This window comes from Notolepis coatsorum (genome assembly GCF_963971535.1).
Source record: "Notolepis coatsorum genome assembly, chromosome: 10".
NCBI lineage: Eukaryota > Metazoa > Chordata > Actinopteri > Aulopiformes > Paralepididae > Notolepis > Notolepis coatsorum.
In genome coordinates this window covers 89,621,569-89,633,820 of record NC_140174.1, presented here as the reverse complement: position 1 = coordinate 89,633,820, position 12,252 = coordinate 89,621,569, and the positions used below count along the sequence as shown (strand labels likewise).

The 12,252-nt window shown below is 44.5% G+C and overlaps 1 protein-coding gene across 1 annotated transcript in view; it reads left to right on the top strand.

The window, feature by feature from the left end:
* hip1rb (huntingtin interacting protein 1 related b) overlaps window positions 1–11,976 on the top strand; it is a 71,608-nt gene extending 59,632 nt beyond the window's left edge. The window contains exons 27-32 of the mRNA XM_084323316.1: window positions 90–190; window positions 1,830–1,935; window positions 5,022–5,145; window positions 6,606–6,667; window positions 6,990–7,202; window positions 10,812–11,976. Of these exons, the coding sequence (XP_084179442.1) occupies window positions 90–190; window positions 1,830–1,935; window positions 5,022–5,145; window positions 6,606–6,667; window positions 6,990–7,202; window positions 10,812–10,820 (615 nt within the window). The 3' untranslated portion in view covers window positions 10,821–11,976. The remainder of the gene's footprint in view (window positions 1–89; window positions 191–1,829; window positions 1,936–5,021; window positions 5,146–6,605; window positions 6,668–6,989; window positions 7,203–10,811) is intronic.
* Window positions 11,977–12,252: the final 276 nt, after the last annotated feature.

Genomic DNA, 12,252 nt, shown 5'->3' with positions numbered 1-12,252 from the left:
CGTGTTTCTGCCTGTTTTATCGTTCAGCTACTCCGTCGCAGGCCTAACTGCCACTGCACTGCCGCTAAACTAGTCTCCTTCTCCTCCAGGGAGCCGCCACCCTTAAAGAATTCTACGCCAGGAATTCCCGCTGGACAGAAGGACTCATCTCTGCCTCCAAGGCCGTGGGATGGGGAGCCACACAGATGGTGTAAGTCCTGAGCTGGAGGGTTCATCACAGCACGATTGTATTGCACATTCAATTAAGATAGTCTCGTCACGCTTAACTTATATCCTTATACCATGCTGGTCCTCAACAAAAACAACAACATTGTAGAACAAGGATACACAGTGTCATAGATGTGAAGCATTCTCACATAGATTGACCTGGTCTTACACAAAGTGCCATGCCTATGAGTCGCCACAAAATGGCATCCAATGTAATAAAAAAAAATCAACGAATTAACTAGATTCTTATACCGGATCTCCTCTCTGGTAAACAAGAATACCCTGAAGACTCTGGCAGGAGCACTCATTCAAGGGTACTATGACTATGCGTGCACCTCATGGTACCAAAGCACCTCAAAGGTGCTAAAAACAAAATTACAAACATCACAAAACAAACTGGTCAGACTACTGCTTGACCTTACTCCTAGAACCCACCTCACCCCTGCCCACTTTGACAACCTAGGATGGCTTAGAGTAGACAACAGAGTACAGCAACTTGCAATGGGCCTGGTCTACAAGATACACTACACGACTATGGTACCCATGTACATGTCAAAATAGTGAATACCACGACCACAACACCAGAGGGAGCTCCACAAATCATGTTAAACCCAGATTCGGCTCAAACAAGGGACTAAACATGTTTCGCAATTATGCCACATCAATGTGGAACGCCCTACCCACAGCTGTAAAGGAATGTGAATCACTACCCACTTTCAAAACCACTCTCAAAGAGCACCTACGGGAGACTGCAATTCGAAACTGGCCCCTGTAAATGACCTAACCCAACCCCCTCCAATGTACAGTAAATGTCCTATTAAACCCAATAATACACCAGACCCTCTTCTTGGGACCAAGTAAGGTTTCGTCGATAATCCAATGTACAGTTACCCCCCCCCCACCCCCACCCAACCACCTCCAATGTACAGTTTCCCCACCCACCTATATTTTCAATCAATCAATCACTAGGGTAGCGGCTATGTTTGAACAAATGACTAAATCTGTGATGGAATGGCTGCGTGAGTGAGTGAGTGAGTGAGTGAGTGGGTGACATTGCCGGTGTTCTGCGAAATTCTACTACCTGCTGAATTCTGCTGCCAGCGCTCCTGCGCTTGCGCATGCATGGTGCACGCATGCGCATGACCCACAATCGTTCACTCTACAATATTCTGCCACCTTGCTGACGAACGTCTTGTTGAGTCTTGTTGATATATCTTAAACATATGTTTTTCATTGCACCTTTTGAACTGTATACGCATGTAAATATTTGCATGTAATTGGCTTTGCAGCCGAATGTATTTGTAGATGATAAAATGTCGGTACACCTGTTGGAATTCGGAGTGAACTATAGGGTGACGTCACCCAGCTGTCCAAACATATAGGCGATTCGCGCTACGGCAGCAGTTCTCAGCAGAGTAGTAGAATTTCGCAGAACACCGGTCGTAGAGGTGCTTCACATCTAAAGACTGGGAGGCACTCCAATCAATCTGTCTAGACGCGTGTAGATGGAAGAAGGAACGTATTCCAGAGAGGATAGACGAAATGCAGTAGTCTCAAGTTTCAACATGAGTGGGGATGGAAGGATATGATGTCTCTCTGTCCTCTCTCTCTCTCTCTCACAGGGAATCTGCTGACAAGGTGGTGCTTCACACTGGAAAGTACGAGGAGTTGATCGTCTGCTCTCATGAAATCACTGCCAGCATGGCGCAGCTGGTCGCCGCCTCTAAGGTGAAGACCGGCACACTCTGTACCAACACACTCTGCACCAACAGACTAGGGATGCCCCGACCGATCGGCCACCGATCGTTATCGGCCGATAATCAGTATAAATATGAGATTGGTGATCGGTGATAATGCTTTATTTTCGCCGATCGTCAAAACCGATCGAAAAACATGATCCAATTCTTAGCGGAGATCTCACTCGCTGAGTTCTCTCTCAGACACACAGAGCTGCGTGCAGCGTACGGCCCCTCCTCCTCCCCAGCCCCTCCCGCACTCGTGTAAACAAGAGGCTCCTAATGCCTCGCAGTCTGCTATAGTCTGGTGCATCCGACGTGAGCTAACGTTGGCTACCTACCAAGCTAACGTTACTGTTTAAACTAAATGACCCAGTGACTACATGAGGCATTGTCTAACGTTATCTAGCTACTGATAGCTGCTGATATCAACAAATGCTCCAGCAATAGTCGAGTGCATGATAAGTTACCTCCGTTGACTCTGTAGCTCACGTTAGCTCACGTTAGCTCTAAACTAAATAGTTCACTGAGGCGTTGTCTTAACGTTATCTAGCCGGCTAGCAGTAGCTACAGATATCAATGTCTTATAACATTGATTCGATGCGTATTCGAGCTCAGGGCATGCTGAATGTGATTTATACCAATAGGGTCCAGCTGCAGCGCCGGAGAATCCTGGCCGTAGCTGGAGGCTACTCTAGTACACACAGACAGTGGAGCTGTTTGCAGATAGCGAGCATTTTGACTTGTTGCGTGGTGGCGATGTCTCGCAGATAATACAAGTACAAGTCTAATTATATAATATATTTATAAAATAATTTTTATTTAATTTGTTATCAAAAACGATCAGTATCGGATCGGTATCGGCCGATATGGCTCAAGACGATCAGTGATCGGTATCTGTGGCAAAAAACGTGATCGGGGCATCCCTAGTACCAACACACTGCACCAACACACTCTGCACCAACACACTCTGTACAAGTCTAATTATATAATATATTTATAAAATAATTTTTATTAAATTTTTTATCAAAAACGATCGGTATCGGATCGGTATCGGCCGATATGGCTCAAGACGATCGGTATCTGTAGCAAAAAACGTGATCGGGGCATCCCTAGTACCAACACACTGCACCAACACACTCTGCACCAACACACTCTGCACCCACACACTCTGTACCAACACACTGCACCAACACACTCTGCACCAACACACTCTGTACCAACACACTCTGTACCAACACACTCTGTACCAACACACTCTGTACCAACACACTCTGTATCAACACACTGCACCAACACACTCTGTACCAACACACTCTGTACCAACACACACTGCACCAACACACTCTGTACCAACACACTCTGCACCAACACACTCTGCACCAACACACTCTGCACCAACACACTCTGTACCAACACACTCTGTACCAACACACTCTGCACCAACACACTCTGCACCAACACACTCTGCACCAACACACTCTGTACCAACACACTCTGCACCAACACACTCTGTACCAACACACTCTGTACCAACACACTCTGCACCAACACACACTCTGTACCAACACACTCTGCACCAACACACTCTGCACCAACACACTCTGCACCAACACACTCTGCACCAACACACTCTGTACCAACACACTCTGTACCAACACACTCTGTACCAACACACTCTGTACCAACACACTCTGTACCAACACACTCTGTACCAACACACTCTGCACCAACACACTCTGCACCAACACACTCTGTACCAACACACTCTGCACCAACACACTCTGTACCAACACACTCTGTACCAACACACTCTGTACCAACACACTCTGCACCAACACACTCTGCACCAACACACTCTGCACCAACACACTCTGCACCAACACACTCTGCACCAACACACTCTGTACCAACACACTCTGTACCAACACACTCTGCACCAACACACTCTGTACCAACACACTCTGTACCAACACACTCTGCACCAACACACTCTGCACCAACACACTCTGTACCAACACACTCTGTACCAACACACTCTGTACCAACACACTCTGTACCAACACACTCTGTACCAACACACACTGCACCAACACACTCTGTACCAACACACTCTGTACCAACACACTCTGTACCAACACACTCTGTACCAACACACTCTGTACCAACACACTCTGTACCAACACACACTGCACCAACACACTCTGCACCAACACACTCTGCACCAACACACTCTGTACCAACACACTCTGCACCAACACACTCTGCACCAACACACTCTGCACCAACACACTCTGCACCCACACACTCTGTACCCACACACTCTGTACCAACACACTCTGCACCAACACACTCTGCACCAACACACTCTGCACCAACACACTCTGCACCAACACACTCTGCACCAACACACTCTGTACCAACACACTCTGTACCAACACACTCTGCACCAACACACTCTGTACCAACACACTCTGCACCAACACACTCTGCACCAACACACTCTGTACCAACACACTCTGTACCAACACACTCTGTACCAACACACTCTGTACCAACACACACTGCACCAACACACTCTGTACCAACACACTCTGTACCAACACACTCTGTACCAACACACTCTGTACCAACACACTCTGTACCAACACACTCTGTACCAACACACACTGCACCAACACACTCTGCACCAACACACTCTGCACCAACACACTCTGCACCAACACACTCTGCACCAACACACTCTGCACCAACACACTCTGCACCAACACACTCTGCACCAACACACTCTGCACCAACACACTCTGCACCCACACACTCTGCACCCACACACTCTGCACCAACACACTCTGCACCAACACACTCTGCACCAACACACTCTGCACCAATACACTCTGTACCAACACACTCTGTACCAACACACTCTGCACCAACACACTCTGTACCAACACACTCTGCACCAACACACTCTGTACCAACACACTCTGCACCAACACACTCTGCACCAACACACTCTGCACCAATACACTCTGGAGTACCTTTTTTCACCTAGTTTCACCGCTCCCCTCTCATCTTTAGGTGAAGGCAAACCGCAACAGTACGAAGCTGACGAGTCTCCAGCGCGCTTCCCGCTATGTGAACGAGATGGCGGCCAACCTTGTGGCCTCCACCAAGACGGGCCAGGAGCACCTTGAGGACAAGGGTGGGTGTTCAGCAATGCACTGATATAGATGGTGGTTTGGGATTTTGAGCCAAATAATACTGGGTGAAAATAGGGTATCGGAACAATGTCCCCCAATACTAAAATACCAAAACGTGTACTTATGTAACTTGTCAGAAATCGAGTTCAAATCAACTTGATTTTCTGCTCATTTCTTTTACGCATAGAAGGATGTTGGATAAAATGATTTATATATCTCATATTGTCTCATAATTTACTCACTCTAGATATATAGCATTCAGTACAACTAAAGGAACAGATGTCCACTCTGAATACTACTTTTAAATTGAGTATTCGGTAGAATTGGTGACAACAGTGGAAAGTGGTGCATCTGTATGCTGAGAATCATGTAGCAGGGAGTCACAGAATCATAAATAATAATAATAATAATAAATCAAATTTCTATAGCGCCTTTCATGAAACCCAAGGTCGCTTTACAATCAAGAGGGCTAGGGAAAGGGGGGAAAAGGGAAAAAAGGGGAGGATGAGGGCAGGTAAGGGATAATGAACCTAATCTAATCTAATCCCCCCCTCCCCTACCTGGTTGTTGTGCGCATGTTCCTCCTACTGGTCGGTACAAGGGAACCCTGAAGTCAACCACATGCTTCCTCCGACACATGTGGAGACAGCCAGTGGCTCTCTTTTCACCTGGCAGCGAGGACTCTCATTGGTGAAGCGTAACGCGTGGGAGGTCACGCTGCCTTCACCATTTCCTGCCTTTCGCTGAGCAAGCGCCCAGACCTGACCTGTAGGCGTCACTGTCCACAACGCCAGATTACCACCCCATCGACTTCCCTCCCGCTAACTCAGCCAAACGAGTTAGTATGACGATCGGCCCAAGCCGTAGGCAATGCTGACTCCGGGAGTCGAGACTGCAGCCTCTTGCATTGGTGACGAGCGCAATCTCCGCTACGCCATCCGACCACCCTGAAGAGGTGTGTTTTGAGAGCAGTTTTGAAAGTAGCATGGAGTCACTGAATCATGTAGCAGGGAGTCAGCATCATGTAGCAGGGAGTCACTGCATCATGTAGCAGGGAGTCAGCATCATGTAGCAGGGAGTCACAGCATCATGTAGCAGGGAGTCACAGCATCATGTAGCAGGGAGTCACAGCATCATGTAGCAGGGAGTCACAGCATCATGTAGCAGGGAGTCACAGCATCATGTAGCAGGGAGTCACAGCATCATGTAGCAGGGAGTCACTGCATCATGTAGCAGGGAGTCACTGAATCATGTAGCAGGGAGTCAGCATCATGTAGCAGGGAGTCACTGCATCATGTAGCAGGGAGTCACTGCATCATGTACAGGGAGTCACTGAATCATGTAGCAGGGAGTCATAGAATCATGCAGCAGGCCTGTGCGGACTGAACCCCCCCCCCCCCCCCCCCCCCATTTAGAAATCACCAGAACAATGAAGTATTGTTATGTGTCTTTTGTTCCACAGACACCATGGACTTCTCTGGCATGTCCCTCATCAAGCTGAAAATGGAGGAAATGGAGTCACAAGTGAGTACTGTGTGCTTTGTTGTTGTTGTGGTCAATATAATATCCAGAAGACATGTTGTCTATTTGTCAATATAAATTATCCAGAAGACATGTTGTCTATTTGTCAATATAATATCCAGAAGCATAGCATATGCTTGATCTTTTCTATTATGAACGGGTAGCTTCATTATTATTTGTGTAAATTGTGATGAATTGCACATTTATTTCAGTTCATCTGAGGTTGTAATCTATGCTAGCTTCACATTGGAGACCACATTTGGCTTGAGATGGAAATGTCTTATTTGTTAATTTCCAATAACTAGTCTTTTTCTTTGCCTCTCAGGTGAAGGTGTTGGAGTTGGAGAGCCAGCTGGAGAACGAGCGCCTGCGTCTGGGAGAGCTGAGGAAGAAGCACTACGGCATTGCGGGGGTCACCCCGGAGCACCCAGAGGGCAATGGCCTGACCCCTGAACCCTCCTCGCCTAAATGCACCAAGCCTGCCATCATGAGGAAGCCAGCCCTGGCCCAGAAGCCCAGTTTGCCAGCTAAGAGTATGGTGAGGATCATGAGAAACACAGCTCTGTTTTGGTTTAAAGGTTTATATATAACATTTGTATATATGTTATAAAATATAAATTGTGTTATATATATATGTGTCGGTCCATAAATATTTGGACATTGACATGATTTTCACACTGTACACCACCACAATGGACTTGAAATGAAACAATCAAGATGGGCTTTAGATGCAGACTTTCATAAGCAAAACAGATTCCAAATGCTAATACCACACTTGAAAATGAACCCTAGATATTTTATCTGCTCCTTGTAAATGAAATAATGAGGGAATAACACACACCTGGCCATGGAACAACTGAGCAGCCAATGGTCTAATTACTTTTAGTCCCTTGTTGTAATTCCTACACCACTCACCTGATTTGGATTAAATACCCTCAAATTAAAGTTGAAAGTCTGCACTTAAAGTGCGTATTGATTATTTCATTTCAAGTCCATTGTGGCGGTGTACAGAGCCAGAATTATGAAGATTGTGTTGATGGACAAATATTTATGGGCCTGACTGTATATATATTAGGGGTGTAACGGTACGCGGATACGTACTGTACCGCCTCAATGTGGTCCTCCGGTACAGTACGCGCTGTGCACCGAACGATTGCAACGGTATGGAACCTTTTTTTGCGGAACTTAAATCCCCCCGGCCCTAATATAACGTGCACAACTAACCGGATGTTGTTTGTTCATCTCACGCAGCGCGCAGCTACACTGAACGAGAGCTGTAATTCAGCATAGCATATTAGCCTTAGTATGGCGAGTGCAATACTAACTGACCAGCCAGAGCTAGAAGATGCTCCCACAACATTCAAGTCTCCCGTTTGGGATCATTTTGGATTCCCAGTTAACCACAGTAATGGACAAAGACAGGTGGATCGCACTAAAGCTACGTGCCGGGCTGCCGGCTAGCCCCTTTCATGACTGTGATGCACACTTGTGATGCAAGCCTTGCATCACAGTCACGAAAGGGGCTACGTTGCCGGCATTGTTCAACTTTATTGCAAACTTTATCACGCATTTGAAACGGCATCACCCTAATGTGAATATCACTGGTACACCGAAGAAGCAAACCCAGCTCCCTGTGGCATTCAAGCAGCATCTCACTATTAACACTTTCACTGCCCAAGCTTAATTCCTTTTTACCTCCTTGAATGCCCAGCACCACTTCAATGTTAACGTTAATATCGCCTAATCGTTTTAAATTATGGCTATGTGTCTAATCTGCCCGTCGCTTATCAAAGACTCATTTTCCAGTCAACATTGTCGTAGCAGATTGTTTTTTTATCGCTTCATTTCCGTGTTCTAGCATTTTGAAAAGCACTCGTTTTCATGGAAAAATGAAGACGTTCCATGATAATCGCCCTTTACTGGAATATTCTAGAACGTTGTCATTTTTCGGCCATGTCATGAATCGTTTTCAAATAAACGCTAGATTATCGATAGTATATGTGTACGCATGCACGCTCTGACCACAAGCTGAAAATCGATTCTCCTATTTCCTGACCGCTCGCACAGTCAATCAGCCATATCACATAATCACATAAAAGCTTATATCTCAGTGAAAACGAGTCTGATTATCCTAAGAACATAGATTCCTTACTTGAGATCAGATGGTATCCAAATGGATTATTCCAATTCCTGATCCTTTTATTGATTCACCGTGTATACTGTAAAAACACAATAATCCCCGCTGCTCTGAGGCTCACTAGTGGAGCTGATCGACCCCTGCTGCGTGAGTGAGAAGTAAAATGTGGAGTCAGGGATTTTTTTTCTCATTCAATTTCATTGAGTTCAATCCAAAAGGGTAAATTACCATCTGGGAGACGATAGGGGGCGCTTTTTTCACATCTGAGCGCCTAGAGTGGTTGAATTTCCAACGGTAGACTCGGTTGATGAAATATGATTTCAGATCGCTAATATAAAAAAAAACGAGAAAATACGAGAATTCTCGTGAGTGGGCATTCAACCCGCAGGGGGTAAACCCGAGAAAACTCGGGTTGGGCAATTAAAGTGTTAATTCTGACCGGGCCAAAGCAATAACAAACGCCATATGTGTTTTTATAGCAGCAGATCTGCAACCATACTCCGTTGTCGAGAACACAGGGTTTAAGCACATGTTAAAAGTAATATAGCCCCGCTACCTAGTTCCCTCTCGTCCGTATTTCAGCCAGCAAGTCATACCAGCTCTGTATAAACTAGCCCCTTTCGTGACTGTAGCAAGCCCTGCCCCTGTATTCAAGCAGGGCTTGCTCATGAAAGGGGCTCTGTATAAACAAGCACACACTACAGTTGTCCAAGGCATCTGCTATATAATAATCTTCAGATTTACATTAAGTGGTATTAGTAGGTTACAGCAGTAAGCATTAGTTTGCTCAGTAAATTATGGCCAATTCGTTTTATATTGTTTAACCCTTTAATCGCCAAGGACGACTTTAGACGTCATTGCTCGCCATGCTTAATCTGCCAATGACGTCGTACAGCGTCTTTGAGATCAATATTTCAAAAATCTGTCATGGCAATCATATTTCACCCACGGAGACTTGAGACTTGCTGTTGATCTCCTCTCAACTCTCCAACGGTTCAAGACCGCCATCTGGTGGCCGATCGGCGAATCGCCAAAACCGGAAGTGACTCACCGGAAGTGGTGCTCACCCATATTTCGTCCGGCCACTCGCTATCGCTAGCGGGACTCCAGCTTGATACACTGGATAGCGATCCGTTGCCAATAACTCGATAAACAACATGATTTGGACGTATATAGTATTATACAACCTGGAACTCGACCAACTAGATCGACATCCCATAATAGTAAACTTTCTGCTCCACGCTGATCGCCCAACGCTACGAGGAAGCCGCGGTGAGTTTCAGCGTGTTTGATTATTATTATACATGCAAACTGCTATGATCAACATATCACCCATACTACATGAATCATTTAACGTCGGCCACGGACTTATAAACCCCCCCCCCCCCCCCCCCCCTCCGGTCACCAGCAGATGATGAGGCATGACGATTAGGACCTTGTACAATTAAATTTTTTTATCTGACGTCAATCGGTATCAAACTACATTTGATGATCTAATATATGTATTTGTGGCTATAACTCACGTTCTATGGAATGCTGCAGAAAACGATAAAAACATATTTATACTTTAGACCATATTTTAGTATGAATGTGTGAATGAAAAAGTAGAACGTTGCTACATCCTAAACGATAGATACTTGATGTTGAATGGGCCATAGTAATGTCAATTTAGCAATACAATTAAAAAAGTTATAGCCCTGCAAAGAAGGGGAACATCTCCATAGACAAATAGAGCTTGCAGAGGACGGTATAAGGATGGATATAAGCGTGGCAGAGAAAGGGTTAATACAGTTAAATAAATAAATAGATAAATGAAAAGCTATTTTTTTTTTTTTACTGTACCGAAAATAATACCGAACCGTGACTTCAAAACCGAGGTACGTACCGAACCGTGGATTTTGTGTACCGTTACACCCCTAATAAATATATATATATATATATATATCTGAAGATGATTGATTTAATATTAGAATTTAACTTATATTTCCCATTGTTCTCTCTACATTGTAGTACAGGTAATGCCTGATGAGAAGAGGAGAAGGTGTTACTGGTTGGGTTGGCCTGAGGATGGAAGCCTTCAATGTGAACACAGGGTCCTTTTTAAGAACGACCTGACAATCCTCTCATCTCATCCCGAACCTCACTGTTCTTCCTACCCTTTTTTATTTGCGCCAAAATGGATCCCCAGCCTGATTTTTCACCCTTTTTCCCCCCAGATAAGCAGCTTGTTCCTTGGTGGCATCGTCTTACTTTAGCATTATGACATCAAGAACAAAAAGGCAAACATTTTGCTCTTTTAAATAATGCGGAAATATTTTTGTTTTGTTTTTAATGCACCAACACAATTATATCACAGAAAACTCGACACTGCTTATAGGCTACTGCTTTTAGAATAAGGATATCAATAACCACACGATGACAGCATATCCTGGACTTTATTGTCATACGTTGAAATGAAATGACGGAGAAGACGTTGGCGCATGGCGGGAGCCTGGCGCCGGAGACGCTCCTCTTTGTTCCTTAATGCACACTACTCTGTAATCACTTATCGTTACGTCGGACGGCTGGTCGGGAGGAGAAGAATCGCCGTACGTAAGTCCATTGCTGCACTAGTTTTAGATACCTCTGGATCCGTCTATATGAAGGACCCCATTCCACTGCTCAAACGTGCACAAGAGTTTTCTAGCTCACGAAAGTACACAATTATTGTCGCATAGGCCTTGAAATGTACTCCCGCTTTTAACATGTCTATCTATGAGGAAAATGCAGCCAAGTATGGGTGCCCGCATCTCATACCAAGTATAATTTATATAGATACTGAGGTCTCATCTCTTGAATGTCCATCTAAACAAAGGAAAGCTGGATATTCTATAATGCATATTGATATATAATGCTGGCAGAGGAAGGAAATGAGGCTTAGTTTTTAGTTGTCATGTGTTTTTTTTTTTTTTTTTCTAGGTGAAAAGGGACAAGCAGGGTTTGTGTTTTACTCCTCTTTTGCCTCTGGGAGCTTTTCTTAAAGGGTCTTAAAATGTACACTTTTATGTTCTGTCCTCTGTATGAAACATGTCTTTATACACTCAGATCTCTTAATATATTTTAGTAAAGATGACGGTGGTTTCTCCTTGTAAGAAGTGTAAATGTCAAAACGAATAAACGATAAATGTTTAATCATTTGATGTCTCGTTCTGTTATACCATTTGAACGTGTTACCTCACTGGTGTGATTCGAATTTTGAAAACTTAAAAGGGGAATTTCACAAAAAGATATTTTACACATATCCCAAAACCCTCTAAACAATTTTGCACGCATTCATTTGCAGAGTGCAAATGTAACCGTAAAGTGCAACAGTAATATACAATATATCTACAGATATGTAAAAGGATTATGTGCAGGTATGTACAGACAGATGGATATATATATCCATCTAAGAAAATAAATATATATATAC